This window comes from Podarcis bocagei (assembly GCF_964188305.1).
Source record: "Podarcis bocagei genome assembly, chromosome: 12".
NCBI lineage: Eukaryota > Metazoa > Chordata > Lepidosauria > Squamata > Lacertidae > Podarcis > Podarcis bocagei.
In genome coordinates, this window is record NC_138137.1 from 27,559,723 (window position 1) to 27,587,525 (window position 27,803).

The 27,803-nt window shown below is 44.0% G+C and overlaps 1 protein-coding gene across 7 annotated transcripts; it reads left to right on the top strand.

The window, feature by feature from the left end:
* Nucleotides 1-1,402: 1,402 nt before the first annotated feature.
* On the top strand, nucleotides 1,403-26,935 carry TMEM196 (transmembrane protein 196). 7 transcript variants are annotated; one of them, XM_081164009.1, is made up of 6 exons: nucleotides 1,403-2,782; nucleotides 17,985-18,041; nucleotides 20,792-20,986; nucleotides 22,026-22,099; nucleotides 24,159-24,240; nucleotides 26,203-26,935. In XM_081164009.1, the coding sequence occupies exons 1-6, from the start codon at nucleotides 2,636-2,638 to the stop codon at nucleotides 26,263-26,265; spliced, it is 618 nt and encodes a 205-aa protein (XP_081020135.1). In that variant the 5' UTR covers nucleotides 1,403-2,635; the 3' UTR covers nucleotides 26,266-26,935. The 7 variants fall into 7 exon arrangements, with proteins under 7 accessions (XP_081020135.1, XP_081020136.1, XP_081020134.1 ...); XM_081164008.1 differs by having other exon boundaries at nucleotides 1,405-2,800; XM_081164006.1 differs by having other exon boundaries at nucleotides 1,408-2,794; nucleotides 20,732-20,986.
* The last annotated feature ends 868 nt before the right edge of the window (nucleotides 26,936-27,803 follow it).

Below are 27,803 nucleotides of genomic sequence, written 5' to 3' on the forward strand. Positions count from 1 at the left end.
ATCATGACAGGGAGATGGCTTTGTGACAATAACTCTGCTCTTAGTTTTCCATGTAGACGGAATTCTTTTGAATGGAGGAGCATGAATTCATGTGAGCCCCTGCCTGCAGCCTGATGTTGCAGTCCAGACACAATATGATTTGCAGAGAGGTGGTGGGTATCTGAAATACTGTATTATGACATGCATATCTGCATCAGAACCATATATACACCTATGCGCATTGTGCTTTGATTTGACTCTCACTGGCTCTTGCCAGCCCTTCTTTGTTCGTCATGTGTTTTCAGTACATAAGCTATATAGAACAACAGTGGAACGATGAAGGACAAATGTACCCGTTCAATCAGCAAGCTGGAATACTTACAAGTCATTTTACTTACTGGCACGCCTTCAAATATAGGAGGCAGCAATATCCCGCACAATCCGTGAGGCACATTGCAGAAAAGTTGAATCCTCTTTCATAAGGTTCTGACTTCCTGGGGAGAACTTGGGCATGGAGTCTTAGCCAATGGCACCACTTGCAGCTATGATCAGGGATATCAAAGGCTACAAGCTATGATGACTATGCTCTGCCTCCAGTTTGAGGCAGCCGTGCTTCTGAATACCAGTTGCTGGAAACCAAGGGGGGGGGGAGAATGTACCTGTGCTCCATTCCTACCTGCAGGTTTCCCATAGGCATGCGATTGGCCACTGTGAGAAGAGGGGGTCATGCTGGCTACAGGAGGCCTGGAAGGCCACCACACGGCCTAGCAGAAGGCCACTCCATCCTTGCATCCCCGATCCTCCCGCCAGATGAAGGGGGGCAGCGCCAGCCACAGGAGACCTTGAAGGCCATCACATTGCCTAGCAGAAAGCTATGCCGTCCTCATGGCCCCGATCCTTCCGCTGGATGAAGGGAAGCTGCTCCGGCTACTGGAGGCCCGGAAGGCCACTGCACTACCTCGCGGAAGGCCTAGCCATACTCGCGGCCCCGATCCTTCCGCCAAATGTTGGGGGCAGTGCCAGCCACAGGAGACCTTGAAGGTCACCGCGTGGCCTAGCAGAAAGCCGTGCCATCCTCATGGCCCTGATCTTTCAGCTGGATGAAGGGGGGCTGCTCCGGCTACGGGAGGCCTGGAAGGCCACTGCACTGCCTCGCAGAAGGCCTCGCCATACTCACAGCCTCCCACCGGATGAAGGGGGGCCGTGCTGGCCAACTCTATCTAGAGAGGCCAAGGATTGAACCTGAGACCATCACACATGAGACCAATGCCCTACCACTGAGCCAAGGGTTACCCCCCACCCTGCTATATGCTATGTAAATCATTCCACCTGGAAGTGATCCCACTTAAATATTTCAATTGTTTTATTTTTAATAGCTTTAGAATCAGAATGGGAGAAGCAGGTTATATATGTCACTATTGATGTGTATTTATTGATAACTGTGAATGTTGAAACCAGAAGAAGAGATGTTACATAACTCCAACAATTTCCCAATATTTCATATATTTAAAAAGACCAGTCCTTTCTGGGATGGAGGTATGGGGAAAATATTGCATTATCTCACTCATTCTTGTACAATGGTACTGTCAGGGCAGGACTTTGGGGCAGAAGCCTGGGGTCCCACTCAGTGTGGGTGGGCAAAACCAGCAGGGCTTGCTTACTGCATTTGAACATAAGCAGGGGTGGGGGGAACCCACCAGATTACCATCTATAGAGGAGGAACACCAGTAAGATAGGTCTGGGGTGGGTTGGGGGGGCTGTGTCAAAAATTACCTGACTCCACCACTGCTCTTCCCTCACACAATGCACCAAAGAGACCTGCAGTTTTGCATCCCATAGATTATAAAGAATTACACCAGCGTCGTCGCCGCTGGGGTTGGTTCAAAGCGCTGGGCGTGAGCGCTTGTGTCGGGGCTGCTGTGAACTTGCCGCGTCCAGGCTCATGCATAATTCTTGCTAGGGCTGGGCTTCCCCCTTCGGCGTCTCCTCCCTCCAGCCAACTCTTAGCGAGGTCATTCCAATGAGAGCGAAGGAGGCGCTCAGACAAGGTCGCTTTCCCCCCTCTCTCTTTTCTGGAGAAGACACCAGCTGAGCGCGAGAAGAGAGGAGCGTGGTGCTGAATTTAATCTGCCTTCGCCAGCCTCAAGGATATCCAGACTCTTATTATACAGCGTCCGCAGAAAGAGAGAGCAAGGCAGAGACAGACACCCCAAAAGAGAACAAGATCGATGCCACCGCTGAGGAGAGTCGCGTGACCAGGAAGCGTCTGGAGAGCGCGCGTCGGGGAGGTTTGGAGAAGGAGGAATCAGCACCTCGGACAGCTCCCCGCTGAAGCTTCTTTCGGGCTCTGCGTGGCGGCAGCGGCGCTTTATCCGCTCCAGGCTTCATCGACGCCCAGCACCGAGCAGCGCGACCCATCAACTGGAGGCGCGCCCAGATTTAGGATCTCCGGCCCGGCTGGAGAGAGAAGCACGTCCAGACTCGAGGCCACCCGGCCTTCACCGCTGTGGCTATATGCCTGCCCGCTGCTGCTGAAGAAGAGGACAAAAGTTTGCCGCGGAGGGGAGAGCCCTTCTCCTCCCTCTTCCCTTCCCCTTGGAGAAGGCGAATGCGTCGCTTTCGGAGCTGATTTGGTAGGAACGATGACCGAGCGAGGATGTGCACCAGCAGTCAGATCATCGGAGGCCTCCTGGTGCTCTCCGTGCTGGAGATAGGGCTGGGGGTCTCCAGCGTGGCCGTGGGGGCGGTCAGCTTCAGCCTGGCTCTTTCCGAGCGTGCGCCTCAGCTGGGAGACTCTTCTCCGGTATGGAGCGGGGTGTGTGTACGTTAGCCATTTCACTCTCTCTTTAACTCTTGATGGTGATGATGTTGTGCTCAGCGGGTGCTAATTTTCCATACGGCCCTTTCTCTAGCTTGCATGCTCAGTGCACTCTTGATATCTGCATGATCCATGTGTATAGAATGCTTCCTTTCTTCCCTCCCCTGCCCAACCTATTTTAGGACAATATAACCTGAACTTTAGTTGAACCCTCTAGCATAAAATCTCACACCCCACCGCAGCCTTCATCAGATTTATACCTGCGGAACACTGGGCCATGCTTTTGGCCATGGAAAAATCTACAGTGGGGTGTAAAACTCTTCCAGCTGCCCTGCTCCATGCAAAGCCATGGAGGAAGGATCATAGCTCAGTGGCAGAGTGTTCATCATGCATGCAGCTCCCAAGTGTCTCTAGGTAGGGCTGGGAAGCCCCAGGTCAGAGCAGATAATATTGAGCTAGATGGACCAATGGTCTGACTTGGTATAAGGGGGCTGGGTGGGCAGGCAGAAGTCCAGGACCCCATACAGCAGAATAAGCAGAAGACTCCCAAATGGAACAGGGGTGGCTTAACACTTTGGAAGTAAGCAAAGTAATGCACATTGCCACCTTAAGGCAGTACCCCCCCCACCAGATGCTTATGTCTAAAATTATCTAGTTGCACCATTGTGCAAAGGACCAGGTGGTAGTCCAAAGACAGAAAAGGTATTTCCAAATGATGCCAAGGACATGCCTTAGACTGCATATTTCTGAAAGGATGAAAAGGAAGCATATTCTTGCAGAATTACATCATTTTATTGTGATCAGGATAGAGCAACTGCATCTTTTAGTCAGGATTTTACCAGGAACTGAAAATGTGGACAAAGTCAGTCAACATTCAAGCATATTCACAATTCATTTTGACATCATATGTTGTTTGGTTGAAATCACTTACCACCACCACCACTTTAAATATCAGTAAAACAAAGATTGACACCTCAGCTTCAATAGAGGGTGTCTTCTTCTTCTTCTTCTTCTTCTTCTTCTTCTTCTTCTTCTTCCATCCATTGTAACTATTTGTTGAATGAAAGTATATTGTACTGTTTTCTATTGCAATTCATGAGACTGGCATCCAATGTTCTTCAGAGCTCAGCTTTAGGCACCCTTCTCCTAAACATAATCTTTGGAAACCAGTCCTATTAATTTAAATGGAATTTGGTGCAACCCAAACAAAACTAAGCAGGTTTAATTCCCATTCAGATGAATTGAATTTTAAATCTCAGTTACATTATTAAATCCAACTGAGTGGGATAGGACTTATGTGTATGTGTAACTTTCAATGTTATGCCCAGCATGGCTAACATTGTGGTGCATGGTAATAATCATCAATGCAGCCATCATGGAGTAGCAGTGGAGTTTTCAGCTGAAATTAGTTAGGTATGCTGACCGATGATTTCACTTGCATTTGTATAAAAAGCATAGCATACAAGGTACATTTCCTCACTGGTTCTGTTTAAATCATTAGAAAGCAAAGCAAATGTGACCTCTATTAGGATTCATAATTTTAATTGAATAAGAACTTTAAAACTTAAAGAGAAATGAAGTGGGGAAAAACGATGCACAAGGTGACCATTTCTTCTGATTTTAGACAAAATAGCTGCACATTCCTGTGTTGAAATGTCTAGTTATTACATTTACCTGCATATTAGTACATGTTTCTTGGAAAGTAACAGCAGCACATTAATTTAGCTGCTGAGCCACAGAAGAAGCACTTATAGATTGTGGTAAGAGCTGGGAATCACAATTTCACACTTTCAGGTGGCCCGAGTATAATAGTGGGGATGTGTGTGGGGAGGTATAGCTTTCTGAAGAGCAGGTTGGATCCCACCCAAATTACTTGCACTTAGATCCCAATGAAATCAATGGGACTTAAGTTCCAACAAACTTGGGTTGGATTCAACCCTATGGCTTTTGTCAGACTAGGAGTAATCATTAAACCTTTGAATGGCAGTGCTCAGCTGAAGAAGCAGCTGTGGATAAAAAATACTGATACTGATAGACAATTAGATAATTAGGTGCATATTCATATTAGCCTAGTGGGTTTCCTGCCTCAGTGTGAGCCTGGAAATGTTCTACTATTACAAAGTTTTATTGGGTAAGGATCTTGCATATTTTTAATCTATTTCTGGGCTTCCTTGCTAGTTGCCTCTGTGCATACCAATATGAGTACAGCTTTAAAAAAATCATATATGAACAGCCTGATCTAGAACATGGTTAAAACTCATGATGGAGTCATCCAACCATATTAATTTGCAGCTACCTTGTTCCACGTGGATAGTACACACATAGCAGGGTACACAACATACAGGACGTATGGGACATTTCCACAAGCCTGGGTTCTGGGTGGATGCCTAACTTAAGAATGTGCCATGCTGTATGGTTTTGTGACTGCATCCTCAAGTATTTGGTTTCAAGCTTACCTTTGCTAAACTGTCATTGTTTTCCCGCAAGGGTGAGATCTCTGCCTTTTTCAAGAACTGCAAGGGGTATGAGCTGGTTGATGCAGTTAGGTGTTCCCTACTCAATGGCTTCTGAAAGAGCTAATTCATATAGTCAGCTTCCCCATATGATACTGGCCAGGTTGTAACCCTATCAATGGCGCAGCAAGCTTTCTGAGACCACTGTATCTGTTCTGTAAATGTGCTCTGTGGTTGATCTAACAATCTCATCTTAGACATATTTGCTCCGAAGAAAGCCATATTGAATTCATTGAGATTCATGTCCAAGTAAGCATGCTTGTAACTGCAGAATTAGGCTTGAAACTGAATGGTTTTGTTTTAATTGCAATAATTTCAGGTATCAGAGGGTGGGATGAATTGCTTCAAACTTCTGAAGAGCACACCCATTAGAGGAAAGCTGATTTTTATGCACTCTTCCTAAAAATAACATAACATGGAAATTTAATTAAAGGCCTTTGACCCACTTCTGTCTCCAAATAGCTGCAACTAGATGGGAGCCCAGTTTCACACATAAGTGGCTAAAGGGAAGGTTACTATGGAAACCTTAGCTCAGAATATCCTGCTTTGTGTAGATTGAAATCATGCACATCTCTATTACACATATTGTCTCACCAACCACAATATCCTATTAAGCTGCCAAATGATATATTTGCTTTTATTTGTTTACTGCCAGGCACCTTTAGCCACCTTTTCTATTTTAAAAGAACACTCAAAGTGGCTAAACATTTATAAAGCAGAGAATAGCATAAGTTGAATGCACCATCACCGCCAGTAAAGGTTTAAAAAAATTACCCCAACATTGTTACCCTGTAATTCAGATACAGTTAAAAAGTATCTCAAAAGCCAACTGTAATAAATATATTTTCACAAGGTGAGCAGAAATGGGACCAGGCAGACTTCCTTAGGGAGGGTGTTTCATAACTTTAGGATTCCATAACTTTGGTGTTTATACCTTCTCATTGCTGTAAATTTATATTGACAACAATGGTATGCAGTATAGCCATAGTTGCAATGTGTGGACTCCAGTCCACAGCAGTATTTTTTGCATACGCAAGTCCATTATTGAAATTAAGGTCACATTTGTGCAGAGTTCTGATGCACAAGATAGTTTTATTGCTGACTGCCTTCATGGATAAAAAAATTGGTTCATGGTCAGTAGCAGACCCACCAAGATCAATGGAACTGCTCATATAGTCAGTGCTAATTGCCTTCATAATGATAAGGGTCATGTATGAGTGGAAACTTGTTCAAGGCCAGTTGGAAACATACTGTGAGATGCAGACTTTGAGGTATTGGGCATATTCTTGCGGAAATTGGCTATATCTTACTTACAAGTAATATCAAAAGATGTGGTAGACAAAGCCTATTACACTTCCTGAATACCCAAGACATCTGGGTGGAGCAAGAACACTAAAAAATGTTGGCATCATTAAATTGATTTAGAAATCTTGGGGAAGAAAAGCCACATAAGAATTGTAGGGTCTTGCTTACTTTGGTACATAATCCAAAGACTCTCCGGCTGCAACCATGAAAAACATTATTTTAAAAGAAAGAAAACCAGATATTATTTGATATTTAATGGGAGCCGCTTCAGTCATACCATATAGGACTGGGGAGACCTGTGACTCTCCAGATATTGTTAGACTCCCAACCCCCATCAGCTTCAACCAGAATGTTCAATGGTGATGGGAACTGCAGACCAACAACATCTGGAGGGCCAAAGGTCCACTTAGAGGCTGTCTAGTGCTCATCTCTGTATTCATGATAGGGATATTAGACCTGGAAGATCCTTGGTACCAAGGATGGTCCAAAGATGCTAAAAATTCATGGCTTTGCTTGGATGAGAGTAGCCCACACTTAGAAAGATATGAAGCTGTCTCATACTAAATCTAGTTCAGTAAGGTCTTGACGCTAAGGACTTGGGTGAATATCTTGCCAGCTCTTCTACCAGCTGTCTTTTAAGTGAACCTGGGACTTCTGAACCCAAAGTATTTTGGAAACAAGACGAAAGAGTCATGCAAACATATGGGAGCAAGCTCCATTGACCACAGTGGGACTTACTTCTAAACAAACATGTGTGGGATTGCTCTGTTCATGTCTATTAAAAGGAATTTCTGCAGACTGTCAAAATATAGAGCTCTGCTCCAATAAGGGACCTCAGAACAGAATGGTTACACTAATTACAAATGTGAGAGCTAATGAGTTTTCCAAGCTCAAGAGCAGAAAGGTTAATATATCCGAGAAGAGAGAAATGAAAGGAAAAGAAATACATTAAAATATGTAGTAAAATATATTATGGATCTTCTGCTTCTGTCCACCTAATTTTTCTGGAGTTGCAATTTGGCATGGTTCTCACTCTATAAGAAATCAGTTTCAGTTAAGGCAACAGATATTGGAAGAAGAGTCTAGTTATATGGCAACAACCTAAAATCAATCACTCAGTTAATCTCATCTCTGTGGAGACCCTAATCTTGCTTGTGATATAGATGAAGCTATGTCTGTCCTCTCAGTTATATGAGTGGATAAAAGACTGAAATACAAAAACTCTTTGAATCCAGCCGTTGTATGCTGAATGCCTTTCCACTTGTATTACTTGTCATAGTCATACAACGTGAGGTGTAATTAGTCCTTTGAGGTGAATAGAATTGCTGCTAGATTTGACTTTTTAAAAAATCTACTACTCACACGGAATGAGCTGGTTCTCCATAGAAACGGCAGAACCAATTGCACGAGCGTGTTGAGCACACAGGCATACACTGCAAAGAGAGTGACAGCATGCATACAAATCGCCTCTACACACAGAGGAAGGCATGCAAGCATGCATCCACCAAAAAGGAAGAATAAATCTGCTTTTTAAAAAAAAAATAATCCTGAATTATGTAAGTCACATCAGTGGTAGTGCATGTGCTAGCTACTAACTTCAAAAGTGCCATATCGATTCAGTGTTTTGATTTTCAAACAAGAAGTGCCCAGGCTAAAAACTGTCTAGGATCTAGACAGGCCTTTCTTCTCATTTCAGATGTTTGAGAGGGCTGCTGGCAGTGGTTCCCTGTGGTGCTTGGAAGTCACTCTGTTCATTAACAAGAGAGACACCCACCCACTTGCTCTCTTCTTCACTTCCTCTGATTCTGGGCTGAGCCCTGACACCATGGCGTAGCAGGCCAGGGAGGAAGCACCACCATTTATCACACAGCAAGGATGATGAAGTCATTTCCTGGAGCCCCCCTCCAGGGGGTATGATTGGCCAATCCTCTTCATGCCAGCTATTTCATTAATCAATCAATTAATGAGATTTAATATCCTGCTTCATCAACAAAAAAAGCCTCTAAGCGGTTTACATAAAACAATATAAAAGGTTCATTGAACAATTCTAATCAAATCAAATGTTAAAAGCAAGGTATCCAAACAAAAATAAAATCTGAAGTTTTAAAAGAAATATATATAATGCAGGAAGCTCGCAGGCTATGCAGGATTATGTTCATACTAAATCATGACTAAAACCAAAATTGTGTATAGTCAAAATGCATTGGGTTCAGTGGTGGGCAGGATTGCCAAAGTTATTTCCCCCCAAAAGCTATCCCCTTTCCACCCCCTTTTTTAAAAAATTAAAATCCCCATGTGTGTAAAGCTCAATGTGCACAAGCTAAGTCCACATAAGTTGTGGGTTTACTGTAAAACCACATAACAAAATGATGTGCTGCCCTGGGCTCCTTTGGGAGGAAAGGCAGAATGTAACTTTAATACATAAGCAAATATTGAAAATACATGTATGGGTAGGTTTGATTTTTTAATTTTTTTTATTTTGTAGCAGGTGCTGAAAACAATACAGTGAAGGCTCTTACCTAACATTAATGGGCAGGGACTTCCAGAGAGTAGGTGCTGCCACAGTGAGGGATCAATTCCTTGTAGATGTGAAACATACATCATGTGATACTTGTAAAAGTGCCGCTTCCACAGATCAACGTAATCAAGTGGGCACATATGGGGTAAAGCTATCCTTCAAGTAAACTGGTCCCAAGCTGTTGAGAGCTTTAGATATGACCATACTGTATAATAGCTTATATGCCATAATACCAATAGCACCTTGAATTTGGCACAGTAAGAAATCAGCAGCTGTGCAGATCTCTGGGCAGGGGTGTAATATGCTGACAGGGTCTCGTTCCCATCGGAAATCATGCTGCAGTATTCTGCACTGATTGCAGTTTCTGGGCCAAACTCAAAGGAAGCTCTATATACTGGAATGCATTGCACTAACACAGTCTTGAATTAGTGTGATCAAGCTCTCCCAGTCCTGGGAAGGTCGCAACTGTTGTACCAGTTGTTAAAGAAGCTCTTCTCAAAGAGAGAAACTCACTAAGTAGGCGAAGCAGACATAGAGATGGGTCATATTAGCATGAATATGCCACTTCATTTTTTGAAAAACTCCCAAGTCACTTTTTTATGGTAACCAAAATGCTGCAAAATAGCTCGCAAGCATTTGAGTCAGAACTGTCCATCAGGCTGGATAATAAGCAAAAGTGTGTGTGTGTGTGTGTGTGTGAGAGAGAGAGAGAGAGAGAGAGAGAGAGAGAGAGAGAGGGAGAGAGAGAGAGAATTTAGTTTGATATTGAAGCTGTAGTGTCTGCACTGGTCAAAAAAATCATTTTCAGAATGAATCATTTTTTGAGAATTAATCTCAGAAGATGCGTAGCTATTGGGGTTGTCATGAAAAGCACCTGAACTTATTCCCTGTATTTATTATATATATGTCTACCTTTTCTCCAAGGAGCTCAAGGTGCCATAAATGGTTCTCTTCCTCTCCATTTTATCTGCATAACAGCTCTGTGAGGTAGGCTAGGCTGAGAGTGGTTAACTGGTCCGGTGAGCTCCATGGCTGAGTAGGGATTTGAACCCTGGTCCCGCTGGTCCTAGTCTAGCACAATAACCACTGTACCACACTGACATGGCCTCACAATTTACCACTACTGCACTTCTTGGCATCTTAAAAAATAAAGGCACTGGAACTGAGTCCCCGCAACCCTGGTTCAAAGTAAAGAAAATTGATTTAAATTTAACATATTTTTTTAAAAATGTACACAATAATATCCAACAAGTAAGAAACAAAATAACCTTGTCTCTTTCACATTGCTGCTCAGCACATGGACACCTCACCCCCCCCCTTGCTGTACAGCACATTCATGGCATGGATGTCACCTGCAGCCATCTACCCATTCATATTGCAGCTGGGCTCACCACTACTCTTATCTGCTTTCGCTTCAGTGCACCAACTACAATCCGAATCAGAGATGCGGGAGAAAATTAATCCGGTTTGCATTTGAAGATGAAGCTATCAAATGCACACGTTCTGAAACTGCCTGAGAACTGATACCCAGTGCTCTTTTGCAATGTTCTCTTCTCTGATTTTGCAGGGCAGTTCCCCAGCCAAACGATGTTTACAACATTGCGTATGCTAGGGGAAATGGTGCATAAAAACAGATACATTTGCGAAAACGGCACATAATGTGCATTGTCTTAGGATAAACTGTTTGCAAAAGTGCGTGCATGGGTCAAAACGGCACACAGAGGTGTTTATTCAGAGAAATCTGTACTAAAATGCTGGTGAATTTTCGGGATGCTTTTTTGAAAATCTCAAATTGCTGCAGAAATGTGGAGAAACCAATTTAAGAAGAGAAAACTGAGAAACTGAGCTAGAGCCATGAGCAAAGGCCTCGTATGAGCCCATTGCAGCGAAGTGGTGGAAACATCTGGTCTTGCGCTAGAGGAGAAATCCTAACTGGTGGTCAGAACAGAAGGGGGGCAAGTAGTTTGCCTGGAGAAGATATGGTGACTGGGCTTAGACTGGGCCTGAAGCCATCACCCAACAGCAGTGGGTTGGCTCAGGATCCATGGGGTCCTGGGGTGGCTCTGTCCTTCCCTATCCTTAGAATGGCCCATGTTGTGGCTGGCTATTTCCAGTGGGGGGGGTCTCACCAGTGGCACTCCCCCCTGCCTGTGCTGGCAGAAGAGGAAGGTGTCTCATGCCTCAGGCAGGAGCTGGCGGGAGGCTGTTGGGTGGGTGAATCCAACCTCCCTCCCCACAAATGAGGCAACAAGGGTTTTGGACTGCTGTATTAGTGGTTGTGTGAACTGATGCTCGGCCGCACACGCACATGGGGAGAAAGATAGCTAGAGGGAGAGGCGGGGAGGGAAAGAGAACGATGTTAATGGCATTATTATGTCATCTGATAACAGCATTCTCTGAGCAGCTTACTATAATAACGTTAAAGTACAATAGCTTTCATGAGTTATTAGGTTCTGCTAAATTAATAACCACTGCTAGACCGATCACTCTTTGTCTAGTTCTCTTGCAAAACCATCCAAGCTACCAAACAGTGCCTGAGAGAGTAAGGTAAAGGTAAAGGTACCCCTGATCATTAGGTCCAGTCGTGAACAACTCTGGGGTTGCGGCGCTCATCTCGCTTTATTGGCTGAGGGAGCCAGTGTACAGCCAAATTGCCTTCTGGATCCAGCCCACGGATGGTTCAGGAACCGCCACGTGGATCAGCGTGGGGATTCTGATCGTTTGGGCTGCACCATCCCCCCCCCCCCGGTCTCCCTCCAAAGTCAAACTTGTGTGTGTGAATATTAAGTAAGAAGCAAGCACACACACAAAGCAAACCTGCTAACTTATTGACAGTTAAGCATTTATATCACTCATACAGAAAACCCTGATGACTCACTTCTGAAATGAGTGACAAATGAGTGGAATTCAAATGCCAAAACTGATCCAATGATTATTCATTCTCTGAATCTTCTCTCTGGTTTAGTCACCTCTCGGTCTGCCTACAGTAAACCCAGTTAGGCTCCTTTACAGAGAAACTACCTGCACCTAATTTCATTGAATGAAATCAGTGGTATTTTAGGTGCTCTTCAGACAAGAGACACAGATGTGTGGTAGCCCCTTTTTTGTGTGACACAATCCCATCTGGTGATTGGGATTCTGTATAGTCACAGCCCCAGCTGCATGGAATTGCTTCAGAGAAAAGCAGTCCAAAGGCAGCGGCAGCTGTGAGTAAGGGCACCTTAGTCACAACTGATCTAAGTCACTGATTTCAATAGAACTTAGAAGTAATTAGCTCAGAAACCTCCAAGCGCCCCTCTTTTCCAGGGACAGTCCTGGATTTACAGAAACCATCCCAGTTTCTGATTTGATTCCAGAATGTCCCCCTTTTCCTTGGGACATCACTGTTTTTCACTGGAGAAATATTGGAGGGGTGGAGTTATGAGACCCCTGAGCCAAGGAGATAAGTAACTATACAACCTGAAGCCCTGTATAGGGAAGCTTTTTATTTTTTATTTTAAAATGTTTAATGTTTTATTATGTTTTTATATATGTTGGAAGCATCCCAGAGTGGCTGGGGCAACCCAGTTAGATGGGTGGGATATAAATAATTAAATTAGTATTAGTATTAGTATTATTAGTATTAGTATTATTACTCCCTATTTTCATTGGAGAAATGTTGGAGGGTATGTTACCTTCCCCTGGATAGAAACCACAGTTTTTGCATGGGGAAATCAATATCTACACTAGATGTGTCTTTTATGCCAGTTACTCGCAGGCTGATGCTATGCATTTTTCTTCCCAGTGCAAGCAAACTTCCTAGTACTACAAAAAAAGATTGAAGGAGACCATCGTCCTTTGACCCTCATAACACATTTTCTTTTTCCTCTGCCTGTCCTCACATACCTGAATCCCACAGCCAGAATCTTGCGAATCATGGGAGGTGTGGGGATTCAGGGCTGAACACCCACATTTCCATGATCTTCATGAAAATGACACCTGGCTTGAGAGCAGTACATGTGAAAAGGATCTAGGAGTCTTGGTTGACTTGACATGAGCCAACAGTGTGACGCAGCAGCTAAAAAAGCCAATGCAATTCTAGGCTGCATCAATAGGAGTATAGTATAGCATCTAGATCAAGGGAAGTAATAGTGCCACTGTATTCTGCTCTGGTCAGACCTCACCTGGAGTACTGTGTACAGTTCTGGGCACCACAGTTCAAGAAGGACACTGGCACAGTGGCGTAGCGTGGGGGATGCCAGGGGTGCCGGCCGCACCGGGCGCAACATCTGGGGGGGCGCGCTCGCTGCCTCCGGAGTCGCCGAAGAGCCTCGGGCGCAGGCTGTAGCGGAGCCGCATGTCTCGCGGAACCGACGAGCTGTGCGCGTGTCCCGGCTGAAGGCGCCCGGCAGGCAGCGGCTCTCAGCGCTCGCCGCGGAGGACGCGCCAGGCAGCCCCTCCTCACAGCCCTGCCTCCGCCGGTGCTGCTGCAGCTGCTGGGCCGTTGCATTTTCCTCGCCTCTCTGCCCCCCTCCTCCTCCGGGCAAGCGGCGTCGTTTGGCCGGCAGCGCCAGCGGCAACTCGCAGGTTAGGGGTTAGGGGGGGCGCAAATTACTTGCCTTGCCCCGGGTTAGGGGGCGCAAATTACTTGCGTTGCCCCGGGTGCTGACAACTCACGCTACGCCGCTGCACTGGCAAACTGGAACGTGTCCAGAGGAGGGCAACCAAAATGGTCAAAGGTCTGGAAACGATGCCTTATGAGGAACAGCTAAGGGAGCTGGGCATGTTTAGCCTGGAGAAGAGGAGGTTAAGGGGTGATATGATAGCCATGTTCAAATATATAAAAGGATGTCATATAGAGGAGGGAGAAAGGTTGTTTTCTGCTGCTCCAGAGAAGCGGACACGGAGCAATGGATCCAAACTACAAGAAAGAAGATTCCACCTAAACATTAGGAAGAACTTCCTGACAGTAAGAGCTGTTCGACAGTGGAATTTGCTGCCAAGGAGTGTGGTGGAGTCTCCTACTTTGGAGGTCTTTAAGCAGAGGCTTGACAACCATATGTCAGGAGTGCTCTAATGGTGTTTCCTGCTTGGCAGGGGGTTGGACTCGATGGCCCTTGTGGTCTCTTCCAACTCTATGATTCTATGATTCTATGATTCATTCATGGGTTCCCTGATTCATTTGTATATTTGGTTCTTACATGCTGCTTCACAAAATAGCTTAACTCAGTTGGTTAGAGCGCTGTGCTGATAACACCAAGGTTGCAGGTTCGATCTCCATGTGGGAAGGCTGCATATTCCTGCTTTGCAGGGGGTTGGACTAGAAGATCTTCAGGTCCCTTCCAACTCTACAATTCTAGGATTCTTAGATTCCCCCCAAATAGCCTGGTGGCCAATCTCTAAGACCTGATAGGCATAATCAGGCCTGTGGCCTGGAAGGGTCCACACCAGTGCTTTGCAGCAACCTAACCTGGATGTAACCAGAGTATGTTTTAACTGTGGCCAGAGATCATCTCCCCAAGAAGGGATATGACTGACATGCTGGGCAAAGCTTATGGAAGGCACTACAAGCAGCAGTAGTACAGGATCTAAACCAGGTGTAGGAAAGCTTTGGCCCTCCAGATGTTGCTGAACTGCAACTCCCATCAGCCCCAGCAAGCATGGTTCATAGCCAGGGATGATACACAGTTGAACAACATCTGGGCTTCCACAAACCTGATATAAATGTTTCCCCCAAGCTTTGCACCTCTTTCTTAAGGGACAGTGCAGCCCCATAACAAAGACTGACTCAACAGCATTCTCTAAATCATAGGCTGACAGCGCCTCTGTCTTATGTACAACAATCTTCAATTTTTTTAAAGCTTTCAACCAGCCTATTACTGTCTCAGGGTCTGATTCCTAAGTTATGGAGAGTGTCCTCCACAGCTTATGAAAGGAGAGACCCGGGTCTCAGCTCCTTGCCTCAATTCCTCCCCTCTCTGCTCCAGACCCATTTTTTTCTGCCACAAAGAATCTGCAGACAGCCAAATCATAGCATTCAATAGATCTTCCAAGCTCTCCCTGGGTTGCAGGCTGATAATATTTTAGTCGCTAGGAAAGAAATTGCCTGTAAGGGGATTTATGGCAGTCTTTTCGTTTTGGTTTAAGAAGCTCAAGTGGATCAGAACAAAGGCAATTCATTTCCAAACTACATCAGGAACTTATTGGATTAATGCACATTTCGGCCTGAATGGCCTCCCCAAGTAACTTTATGCAACCGTTTATTTATTTTTTTGCCTCCAGTAATATCCAATGACAGCTTATTTGTAATTAGAGTTTATGCAGATTGTGAAATGTCTTGCTAACCTGCTTTCTATGCAGAGTGAGGATGTGAGAATCATACTTGATAAAAGTAGTTGCTTCAGGCCAAACATGATGTGTGTCAGAAAATGTGCCCAGAAAAAAAAGCGAGTGAGCAATTTTCCACTTGACCCACACTTTCTACACATGGGTCCAAGTGGTTTCTCCCTTGCCCTGCTCCTTTCCCCCTAGGGAAAACCCATTTTCGCTCTAAATAGGAGCAAATGGCAAATGTCAATCCGGATAAAACCTGCTGTTTGTTCCATTTGAGCACTAAAGAGTGGTTTTCCCCGGGGGAAAGTGGCAGGACAAGAGGAAGCATGGATTAGCCTTAAGTGTGTGTGTGTGTGTGTGTGTGTGTGTGTGTGTGTGTGTGTGTGTGTTTGTGTGTGTGTGTGTGTGTGTGTGTGAGAGAGAGAGAGAGAGAGAGAGAGGGAGAGAGAATGAATGAATGAATGAATGAATGGAGAAAGAGTTTTAAAATGCACCAGGAGAGAGCTGAACATCCCCCTTTGCACCTTGTAGGGCTCTGTAATTGAAAGTAACATGGAAGAAAGCTGGCAGGTGAGAACCAAGTTTGGAGAAGAAAAGGGTGACTAGGGGAGTCTAGGACTCCATTTTCCATCCATCAGTTGCAGCCTGTATGATCAATACAGGGATGGTGTAATCCAACAAAATCTGGAGGGCCCCAGATTTTTCATCCCTGGTTCACCTACTTTTCCTTTCCTGCCTATGCTACACTTTAAGTCATTGCACAGCCCTGACCTTTTTATAGGATATTGGCAGGCTGAGTCTTGCTGCTGCTCTCCTGTATTATCGTGCCTGTAACCTCACTGCTATAGGTGGAGATTCTTCCTATGTCACAAGGTAGTCTAGGGTACAGGTGGTTCCAAATTACTGATCACCTAAGGAATCCTTCAGGCATCCTGTTTATTGAGAATTCAGCTCAATTAAGCTACACAAAGCTTACACCGAGGTTAGACTATGTCTACCGGAAAAGCTAATTGTGATGTGTCTATGTATCAATGATTGCATTCCATCAAGTGATCTACCACCAGAGAGCAGAAGTGCTTCCAAGCTTGAGGGGGACATAACAAGAGAGTCAGTGTGGTGAACCTCACTTCACTACAGAGTAATTTGCCATGTTGCAAGTACCACTGCTGCATTGTGGGTTGCTGGGCCCAGAGAACTACTCAGACGTGGTGACACCAACTAGTATTCATGCATGTGTGACATCTTACACAGTGTTGGGCTTAGGTATAACCAAGCACACTGGGTTCATCTTGGTTTTCCAACCATTAATATTTACAGACCACAGACTACTCTGACAGCCTTTAGGTCTGGTGATATTTGAAACAGAATTGAACTTTTTCAGGAGGATGAGGTGGAATGTGTTGAATTTCCCTAGATTTTAAAATAATAATAATTGAATGTTAATGTGAAACAGTGTTTTCATGTGTAAGCACTGTATGGTGGTAAACTGGAGGAGGGGTTAAATTTGGGTTTCTACGATTTCTCTGTTGAGAATAAGAAACAAGCTGGACATGCAGTGCGATTCATGTAGCTATTCTTGGAAGTCCATTGAAGTATGTTCAATGATGCTTATTCCCAGGAAAATGTGCTGAAATCTAAATTCCCAGTTTTAGACTTTGTGCTTCAGTTTCTGCACTAAATACATCAGATTCATTTATTGAAATTCACTGTTTGAAATTATCTGTGCATGAAGATGTTTGACTTGTAGCATTTGGCTGACTTTTCCACATTAAGTATAATTGGGTTCACGACCATTATTGCCACTGGTTGTCATTTCTTAAGGCTGAACTGAGAAGGACAAGCAGAATCCATAGCCCTACCATTTTGACTAGAAGTAAGAGGATGGCTGTAAAACATTTTTTGCAAAAGGAGAAACATTCAATAGCTGGTTAATAGGAAATATGAATAACTTTGCATGCACTCAAGGATAGATATGACCTGCCAAAAGGGCAGGCTGTAGCTGACCTTGCAAACAGGCCTAGAAACAGACTTTCAGAGCAATCCTAACTATAGAATATCAGTGTAACAGGTTGGCATAGTTTGACTCATTCCAAGCTCCATCTGGGAGCCTCTGGAAGGGGCTGCTGCTGGCTGAGTCTGCAGGTGAGTGTGGGCCTAAGTGTTGAGGATTGGGCCCTAAATGACAGGATGGAGCCAAACATGGTTTTGAATAAGTGTAAGACTCCCCTTTCTCTTTCCCACAACTCCTCAGAAGTTCCCCTTTTAAGATGGCTGCAATGGGATGTTGATGTGGCTCTAAGATTGCCGAATCCAAACTCTCATCCCAGTGGATTTTGGATTTGGTTTGTGCTGTTCCTAAATACAAAGAGGTTTGGCTGAAAACTGTTTTCTCGAAAGAGTAATCCTGTCATCTAGATATAGCCACAGCTTTAAAAAAAATGAATATTCTGCTACGGTTTTCATTGTTTTACAGCGTGGCGGAGTTGATGCTGCTCTTCTAGACTTTCAGTTATGACATATGTTCTTCTTGTTGTTACAGTTTCTGCTTTGTGGAGCGTGTGGAATACTGTGTGCCAAAAAAAAATCTGGACTTGTCGTAAGTTTTTGCATGACTTGTATTATGTATCAATAGATGAAATGCAAACTGTCGTGTGCCTTGAATTATTTACTGCTGCAAGACGCCATGCTCCATCTCCAAAAGGACAGTGGAAAGTGCCCTTGGGAAAGGTAGGTACTTTCCTACTCTGGGCCAGAGGCGAGCGACCGGCAAGATTCAGTTTAATTCTGTGCTGCCCTTGGCCTAATCCGATAGGAGAGGGAAGCCCTGAGGGCGAGAAGGAGTGTAAGAGGTGGAAAAATGGGTGAAGGAATGGAAGGAGGAGGTGGGAAAGCTCTTTGAAAGCTGTCAGTTCAGCTCTCTGGCAAGAATGAGGTTATCCAGTGCTATTTTTCTAGAAAAAGAGGTGCCAGAACTTGCCTCGTTCTCTCAATAATAATAATAATAATAATAATAATAATAATAATAATAATAATAATAATAATAATAACAACAACAACAATAATAATAGTAAATTTATTTATATCCCGCCCTCCCCGGCCAAAGCCGGGCTCAGAGTGGCTAACAACAATAAAAATAGCACAATTTATATAAAATCACAGTCAATTAATTAAAATACATTCTAAAATTGATTCAGAATCAAATTAATGGCAACCATTGGGCTAGAGTTCTATGAGGATTACAGAAGGAGAGAGGAGATCAGACTGTGCCTTGGCCAAAGGCCTGGCGGAACAGCTCCATCTCAGAAAAATGTCAAGTCCCGCAGGGCCCTAGTCTCTTGTGACAGAGCATTCCACCAGATCGGGGCCACAGCCGAAAAAGCCCTGGCTCTGGTTGAGGCCAGCCTAACCTCCCTGTGGCCTGGGCTCTCCAAGATGTTTTTATTTGAAGACCTTAAGATCCTCCGTGGGACATACCAGGAGAGGCAGTCCAGTAGGTACGAGGGTCCTAGGCCGTATAGGGCTTTAAAGATTAAAACCATCACCTTAAACCTGATCCTATACTCCACCGGGAACCAGTGCAGCTGGTATAGCACCGGGTGAATGTGATCCCATGGCGAGGACCCCGTAAGGAGTCTCGCCACGGCATTCTGCATCCGCTGGAGTTTCTGGGTCAGTCTCAAGGGCAGCCCCATGTAGAGTGAGTTACAATGGCAATGTAATCCCTTATAATGGCAATGGCACCCACCTGAGAGGTGTCGGGATTGAGTTCCAGCAAGTTCCAGCTGAAAAAATGCCCTGATGTCATCTAATATTATAATTTATAATGGCAAAGAGCCCACTGATGCAAAACAAAGGATAATCTTACCTAAGCACCTCTTTAGCTTGGCTTTTGATTTCTGAGGTGTACACTTTTAGGGCCTCTGTTGAAAATAAACTTGAAAGAAGCATTCTGTGGTAGCCAATATGAGAAGTTGTCCAATCTACCTGGTTGTGGCGTACGTGGTGCCCACAATTGTTTCTATGGTTTGCAGATGTGCCCACAGGCCCCAAAAGAATGGCAACCCCTGTTACACATACTGAGACAATATACACACAGGTGTCGGAAGTTCTGTAGAACTCATAGCTACTTCTTACACCTTTCATATATGTGTTCATTGACATGCTTGTTGTAACTGGGGTCCAAAGCTCCCCTCCTCCCACATGTGCCTACCTGATTTTCTTCAGAGGCCCTGCTATAGCTATGAGTGCCCCACCACGTGAAGTGCAGCAGGTGGCTATCAAGCAAAGGGCCTTTTTGGTAGTGGCACCTCAGCTGTGGAGCAGCCTAGAGAGGCTCACTGGGAGGCTGGTGAAGAGTTGTTGTATTTAATTCACCCAGCCTTTTAAAATTTATGTTTTGAATCTGGGCTGTACATCATTTTATGCTGTCTCTGGGCAAGGAAGGTTTTTTTCTTATTCTTTTTGGCCATCTTTTATCATTTATGGTTGGTTTTTGGAAAATCTATCTTCTAGATTCTTTGAATTGTAGACTTGGAATAGGCCCAGAGGGTCATCTGGTCTAACCCCCCTGTGATGCAGGCATCACAGCTGAAGAATCCCCATTGCATATACAGTGGTACCTCGGGTTAAGAACTTAATTCGTTCTGAAAGTCCATTCTTAACCTGAAACCGTTCTTAACCTGGGGTACCACTTTAGCTAATGGGGCCTCCTGCTGCACAGCCACTGCACAATTCCTGTTCTCATCCTGAAGCAAAGTTCTTAACCCGAGGTACTATTTCTGGGTTAGCGGAGTCTGTAACCTGAAGCATCTGTAACCTGAAGTGTCTGTAACCCAAAGTACTGTAACGTATTGGCCCGAATATAAGCCACACTTTCCTCCCAGATTCTGACCGTGCAGCTTATATTTACGACCTTACGGTATGCAGCTAGGAGTGTGGGACAAACAGCACAGGAGCTCCCCCCCCCCCTGAGAGTGCAGCCAGGAGCAGCAAGGAAGGGAGCGAGTTCTATTCGGGTATTTTTCTTTTCTTTTCTCCTCCCTCCCTCCAATTTTAAAGCTGCGGCTTATATTCGTGTGCGGCTTATGTTCGGGCCAATACAGTATTGTTTGCAAAATACTTTGTCATCACCTGCCCAGGGGAGGTTTATTTATTTATTTAAATATTTTGGGCCGTGCGGCTATATATCCGTCAGTCCGTCACTCTGCCTTTCAGCCCCCCTGCACCGCAATTGCCTTCTCTGGCCGAGAAGTCCATGGTAACGTGATCTTTCTTGTCTCCTCCTAGATGATACTTTTCTCAGCCTGCTGTATCTGTGGACTAATTGGAGGAATATTAAATTTTCAGTTCCTTCGGGCTCTGACAAAGAAATCCTCAGCTCTCTATCCTCTGCATGTCACCTCCATGTCTCTGGCTTGCATCGGCATTGGTGGCTGCACTCTGTCCTCGTGGCTGACTTGTCGGCTAGCCAGCTACGAGCAAAGAAGAATGTTTTCAGAAAGAGAGCACTCGCTGCATCACTCCCACGAAATGGGCGAGAAGGTAAGTTGGGCAGCCTTCCCAAACTGTTGCGTTTCTTCCCAAAAGGCTCTTCTTGTGTTCTAATATATTCATTCAGCAGTAAGGGGAAGAATTCAATTTTCGGCTTTACAAAGGACTGGGAAATGAAACACTGCCGTTTGGTGCACACTTCGTTCTGTTATAGAAAGCTATTTTTGGATACCGTATCTCCGCAGTACACCCATTTCAACAAAATGCGTCAATTATCTACATTGTTCCATTGTATAAGATAGACAAATGCTTAGCCGCTAAGTCTAGCACTCCCTAAATAACCTGCTTAATTAATGTGAATATACAGACACACCTCGTTGCATGGAAATATTGTTTCCAGTGATATTTTCCTAGAAAAAGAGGTGCCGGAACTCACCATGAACGCCTCCGTCATTCTCTTATAATGGCAATGGTGCCCACCTGAGAGGTGCAGGAACTGACTTTTGGTGACTTTTGGCTGGGGGGAAAAGCCCTGATTGTTTTCCCCTGCTTAGTACTTTGTGAAATGGAGAGAGTCCAAAGATCAAATCTATGTGGGACAGGGATGGAAAACCCATGGTCCTCCAGATGTCCTTTTGAATGACAACTCACATCATCTCTGACCATTGGGAGCTTGGAATGATGGTAGCTCGGATCCCAACAACACTGGAGGCCACAGGTGAACTCCACCCCAATGTTGGTCAAGCTGAACAATCAGCAACCCCATGCAATGGATGTGTTGTTGGTTTGGTCTGCTTCAAACTGCAGGTGGAAGAATCAGACGGCTGAATTTCCCCCACATATTCCCAGAGCATACAAAACCTGCATACCAGGGAGGTTTGAGCCAGGCTTTCTGGGGATGTACAAGGTATTCTTAGCAAGAGAATGCACTTGGGCATCTGCTCCTATACTCTAAAGAGGTACAGTCCAGCACTAGAGTATATTGCCAGAACTTGCTGATTGTGTACATCTGTACAGGAAGTACAACTTTCTATATATTGATACTGACATGCTGCCTGTTTCTCTGCCTCATTTGTGACTGTTATATTAGAGATTGAGGGGTATTGAAATAACCGACCTGCCCAGCTGCCCAGTGGTACCCCCGACACCAGAGTTACCTTCAAGGTATGCTAAATTCTAGAATGCTACAATGCTTGGTTTGGTTTTTAATAACTCTGTAGCAAGTTTAGTTTCTTACAGGAATGCATAATCAGACTTGGGGTGGATCTACACACAGGGGGGAAATGCTATGAATAAGTCAGAAATTAAATCTTTAAAACAAAAGAAAGAAAACATGGAAAATCGCAAAGTTTTTTTGGGTTTTTTTGGTCTTCAGCGCTATCTTGTGTTGTATGTTTATAACACATTCAAAGCGCTCCTTTTTGACTAATGTTGCTGAGTCCTTGGTTGGTGCTTTGAAATCACCCCCAGAAGTCTTTATTCACTTACAATACTTCTAGGAAACATGACACAGAAAACTGCACAGTAAGATGTTAGAGTTGGAAGTATGTTCTTCATTTAACTTATTGATCCTCATTGTTGTTGTTGTTTAGTCGTTTAGTCGTGTCCGACTCTTCGTGACCCCATGGACCAGAGCTTGCCAGGCACTCCTCTCTTCCTGCCTATAGGCATCCAAATAAGCATTTTGTTGAATGTACCGGTGGACTGACTTACACCTTTTCAAATCAGTATGCACTTAAAATACAGACCCTTGTCACAGACAGCCAAATCATCTTTTAAAACAAAAAAAACTTACACTTTTTTGCATTGCACTTTCCTGATTTAGATTGACACGGTTGCAGTGCTTTTTTTCTAGAAAAATAGGTGTCGGTACTCACCATGAAATTGTTACAGTAAGTGCCACACTTTTTAACAACAAAAAGAGGTGCTGGTACTGCGTACCCTTGAGTACCCCCCTGAAAAAAACACACAAGGCACTGCACAGTTGTAAGCTTAGTGTCATGAGTTAAACAATTTCTTTAAAAAACTGACCATCTATAATCATAATGACTTTCAGGAGCAAAATTCAAATAGCTAACTTTATGTAAGCATTTTTGAATGAATGTACTGAGAATTTATATCTTATAATAATTTTTATTAGTTTTCAATTACAATAATCCAATAATAGCCTCATTATAACAATGCCAAATTATAATACAATTACTAATACCAATTATTCAGATGCCAAATTATATAATTTAGGTGACCCCCCCAAGTGCTAGAATTGATGGTTTGATGATTTACTTTATTTCTGCATTCCAACGTCTTATTAATTTCAGTTACACTCCAGTCAAAATAACAATCCCTTATACAACAACTTATATTAACAACTTCCATTTGTATTGACATATTAAATGATTTATAAATTTACAGTTAAACATTCAAACTATTTCCTTGCTCTTCCTGTGTGTGGCAATTATTCTGTCTGTGATGTTTCTTCCTGTCCTTGTAAACTATTATGTCTATCTTTTCCTGGTTGTTGCTGTTCTCCATCATGGCTTGGGGTGGAGCTAATATCCTGGCAAGAGCCAGGTATTGAGATGAACTGCGACTGAAGCCCATTCCCCCCTGTCCCTGGGGCGAACTTGCAAGGATAATTACCCTCAATCATCCTTGTTTTTTCTATGGCAACGATCTCCCGCTGTCATGGGTGCTGCCTCCATTAAGGCAGACTGGAACTGGAAGCCCAAATGAACTGAGAATTTAGGACCCCCCCCCCATAGCTCACAAAGGATACAAAACCATGATGTTGCACTTCCCATGTGAGAAGTGCCTAAAACAGCCCTTTATCCATCCATCCTCACAACTCTCCTAAGTTGTTCTCCTCTTTCAACTATTTCAACAAGTTTGGATTTGTTTATACTATGAAAAGTTATATCTGAGGCAGAATCCAGTTATAATGGGTATAATCAGGGACTTTCCTCCTCCTCCTGCATTTTAATGTGATAGTACTCATAGTACTGATACACCCTCCGTTATCTCTGCTCATGTAAGCAAGCTCCATAATTTCCTTTTTATAAATGGGGAAACCTAAGCAAACGCAGCGACTTGGTTGACTGAGGAGCTCCTGAGCCCTCCTCCAATATTTGTTTTACTGGATGATACTGGCTTTCACTGGTGACATACATTGGCTGCTTAATGGCTGAAGGGATGTTAAGTTTACTCATCTCACTCTGTTTCCCAGCAGACAGGTATCTACATCACCACATCCTCACCTCAACCGACATTATCTGGCGCCCTTCCTGGAAATCCCAGCAGAGACCAAGGTATCAAATTTTGACCCAATTGTCATCTCTTCCATAATACAAACATAGGTTCCATTTCTTCCATGGGGCAGTATAAAAAACAGGACAAGACAGATTTATTGTAAGAAACTGCTTAGGGCGACCATTAGGGAAGTTTTTCAATGTTTGATGCGGTATTGTGTTTTTAATATTCAGCTGGAAGCTGCCCAGAGTGACTGGGGAAACCCAGCCAGATGAGTGGGGTATAAATAATAAATTGTTGTTGTTGTTGTTGTTGTTGTTATTTCTGCTGCTACCGCTTGTCAAAGACACTTTTTCAGTCACATGCTATCTGCTGTCTAGGGTGAAGGAAGGGCAGATGTCCTGTTGCTGTAAGGAGAGTTGAAATAACCAGGAGGCAGTTCCCAACAGCACTGGGAATGAAGGAGAAAGAAGTCAGTAGACCAGGGGTGAGGAGATAAGGAGTCTAGGGCCTTCCAGATGACTTTGGACTCCAACTCCCATCAGCCCCAGCCACCATGGCCAATAGTGAGGGATAATGGGAGTTGGAGTAAAACAGCTAGATGAGCCATATCCCTAAAGTAGGTCCACATCTCAATGTGAAATATAAGTTGTTGAGAAACAGAAACCTATCAGGACCTAACAAGAACTGGAGCTTGAGGGCCACCACGAAAAGAAAGTGAAAGCTAAGTTAAAGCGGCAGTGAGGCAGATGCTTAACACAAGAAAATACCAGACGAGTCATAAAACTTAGAGGGATGGGTGACAACCAGGCCATCAAGCTTAAGAACATAAGAGCCTGCTGGATCCAGCCAGTGGTCCGTCTAGTCCAGAATCCAGTGGCCAACTAGATGTTTATAGGAAGACCGCAAGCAGAACCTGAGGGCAACAGCACTCTTCTCCCCGTGGTTTCTTGCAACTGGTATTCAGAAATGTACTGTCTTCTGAATTCATAGCCATTTGGGGTCGTATCTAAGCTTCAAGATCAGTTGCAGGTGTACAGCGGATGTCTTCATTTTAACCTGTTGCCTGTGTGCTGGAATGGGTAAGGTTGGTGAAGAAGCTTTTGCTATGCTTCCGTGCGTAGAATCCTTCCATTTGGTGGCTGAAGAATGTCTGGAGGTTTTTTTCTAGCTCTCTCATGCAATCACTTTTCATTACATCATGTTACACAGCATTAAGCTCCCCTAACCAATGAGCCGGGGAAGCAGCCTCAGGCCTGTGGGCCGCAAACTACCAAGGCTTTTCCACACCCATGCCTAAGGGCGCTTCCAGATCCAGACTGTCACTCTTTTGGGTGGGATTCAATCATACCCCAGGAAATTCAGGCGGTGCAATTGAAGCTGATTTGGAGCCCTCACACAACAAGCCTGATTTCCAAAAGATCAGAACTTTCCCCTAATAAGCAAAGGGATGAGGAAATGCACTCGCAAGTGTTGGGATGACACTTGCTTAACACAATGTCTTCTAATCTCACAAAGAGATAAGAATGATGGCTCATTAAATGTTCATTTATTTATACTTTTCTATGCCACTTTTCCCTCCAAGGAGCTTGAGGTGGTGTACTTAGTTCTCCTTCTCCTCATTTTACTTTCACAACTACCCTGTGGGGAGGAGGTTAGGCTGAGAGGGAGCAACTAGCCTAAGGCCACCTTTAGAGCTTCATGGCCAAGTGGGGATTTGAACCCTGGTCTCCCAGGTCATGGTCCAGCACTCTAACCACTACACCATGCTGACTCCTAATAGTCAGTGTCATCCAATCTCTCATTGAAAAGATTGTCTGGCAGCTCCATACTGTCATTGTGTGGCAATGCACCCATGGGCTGATCATTCTGGGTGGAAAAATTCTAGGAAAGAAAATCTGGCACAGGCCAGATGTGAGCTTCAGTCCTTACGTTGCTTAAATCTGTACTGGCTAATTAGCAACATGCAAAGCTGACAAAAAAATTGCCTTTAATCATAACTCCCCATTTTATGCTTACAGGAAATGACAGACAACATGTGTAATGGAGGCCCACACCTAATTTATAATGGAAGAGCCTACTGAATGGTTTACAGTTTTCAAGAAGAACAACTACTTTCAGGATTTTCTTTAAGAGGCAAAGATGTAGATGGCAGCGACTTTTGAGAGAAGACACTGGAAACATGGCGGCTTTTTATTTGCAATAAGTTCACAGCTGAAAACAACAACAGCACAGTGGCATCTCCTTGCAGAGATTCGTCTTGATTTTCTCTCCTGTTATTTGAAGATATTTTACTGCATATTTTGACGATACACAGTAGTGATAACATCCTTAATGTTTTCTTCTTCTTTTGTCTGAATGATTTTTGGATGGCTGTGATCATATTTTAAAATGAATTTTTCAGACTCTTACTCGGGCTCGCCTTATGACGATTTTCTGGAATTAAAACTAAAACACAACAACCCGCAGACGTGAAAATGAAGAGCGTTTAAACAATGGATTGCACAATGGCAGGAATGGAAATGAGACTTGAAAGGCTCGCCTTTCCTACGCAGAGCCTAATGAATGAATTATGAGCATGCTGCAACAACACGGATGTCTTTGTTTTGAAAGACAGAATGCTTTAAGGTTGCCATAAGTCAAAACCTGAACAATGCCTTGCTGTAAAGAAACTGTAAATATTTTCAATTTGTGAGGTATATTTCATAATTTGTTCATACAAGATGTCAAATAAAAAGAAACCTAAAAGTGTGACAGTTCAGAGTATTTGTGAAAATGTTCCACAATCATCCTGAAAAAGATACATGGGAACAAAAAACCCTGATTTTGACTGACCTGTACCTCCTAACCACTACAAACAATCTCTCACATCCTGACAGAGTGGATCAGTCTCCTGGCATGGATGTTGGATTATTTTAAATGGAAGATGGCGACTTGACTTCCTATCCCTGTCCCTTGACCCGGAATAGTGTTGCACTGAGTACCCAAGCAGACACAGCTAGTTTAGCACAGGGCTATCCAGATTATTTGCCCAGGACTTAGTTAAACACACCAGGTTGTCCTCTGTATCCACAAACAAATTGTGGATGATAGATGCTTTATTCTGGGCAGACCTGAGATGGATCTACACTTGTTGTTTATAATGTTAAAAATGTGTTATTGAAATGTGACACTAGAGGGCACTGCAGAGCAGCGACCCACTGGCAAAGGGAAACTGCCATTAAGCATTATAGATCGTTATACTTTATAACGCTTAGAAGATCAATGCAGATCCTGCCCTGATGTTTAACACCACCACCAGACCAGGGGGTCAACTGACTAGAACACACAAATTATAACATGTAGCAGGGGAAGCAGAAGGAGCAAGGCTTTGATGCAACAACCCTCCTTTGACTACCTCCATACCAACCCCTACCTACGATCACAGGCATTACAACCAAAGTATAATTAAATTGCTTGGTCAAACATTGCTGCCAAGTTCACAGACTCATCCTTATCACAAGCAAGTGTATAACAAACTCAAGTAGTTCAGCCGGAATTCACAGTAAAGAGGCTTCCTCTGCCAAAGGTGCCGCTACAACGCAGAGCACTTGTCCTCTGCATAATTGACAGTCGGGATCAT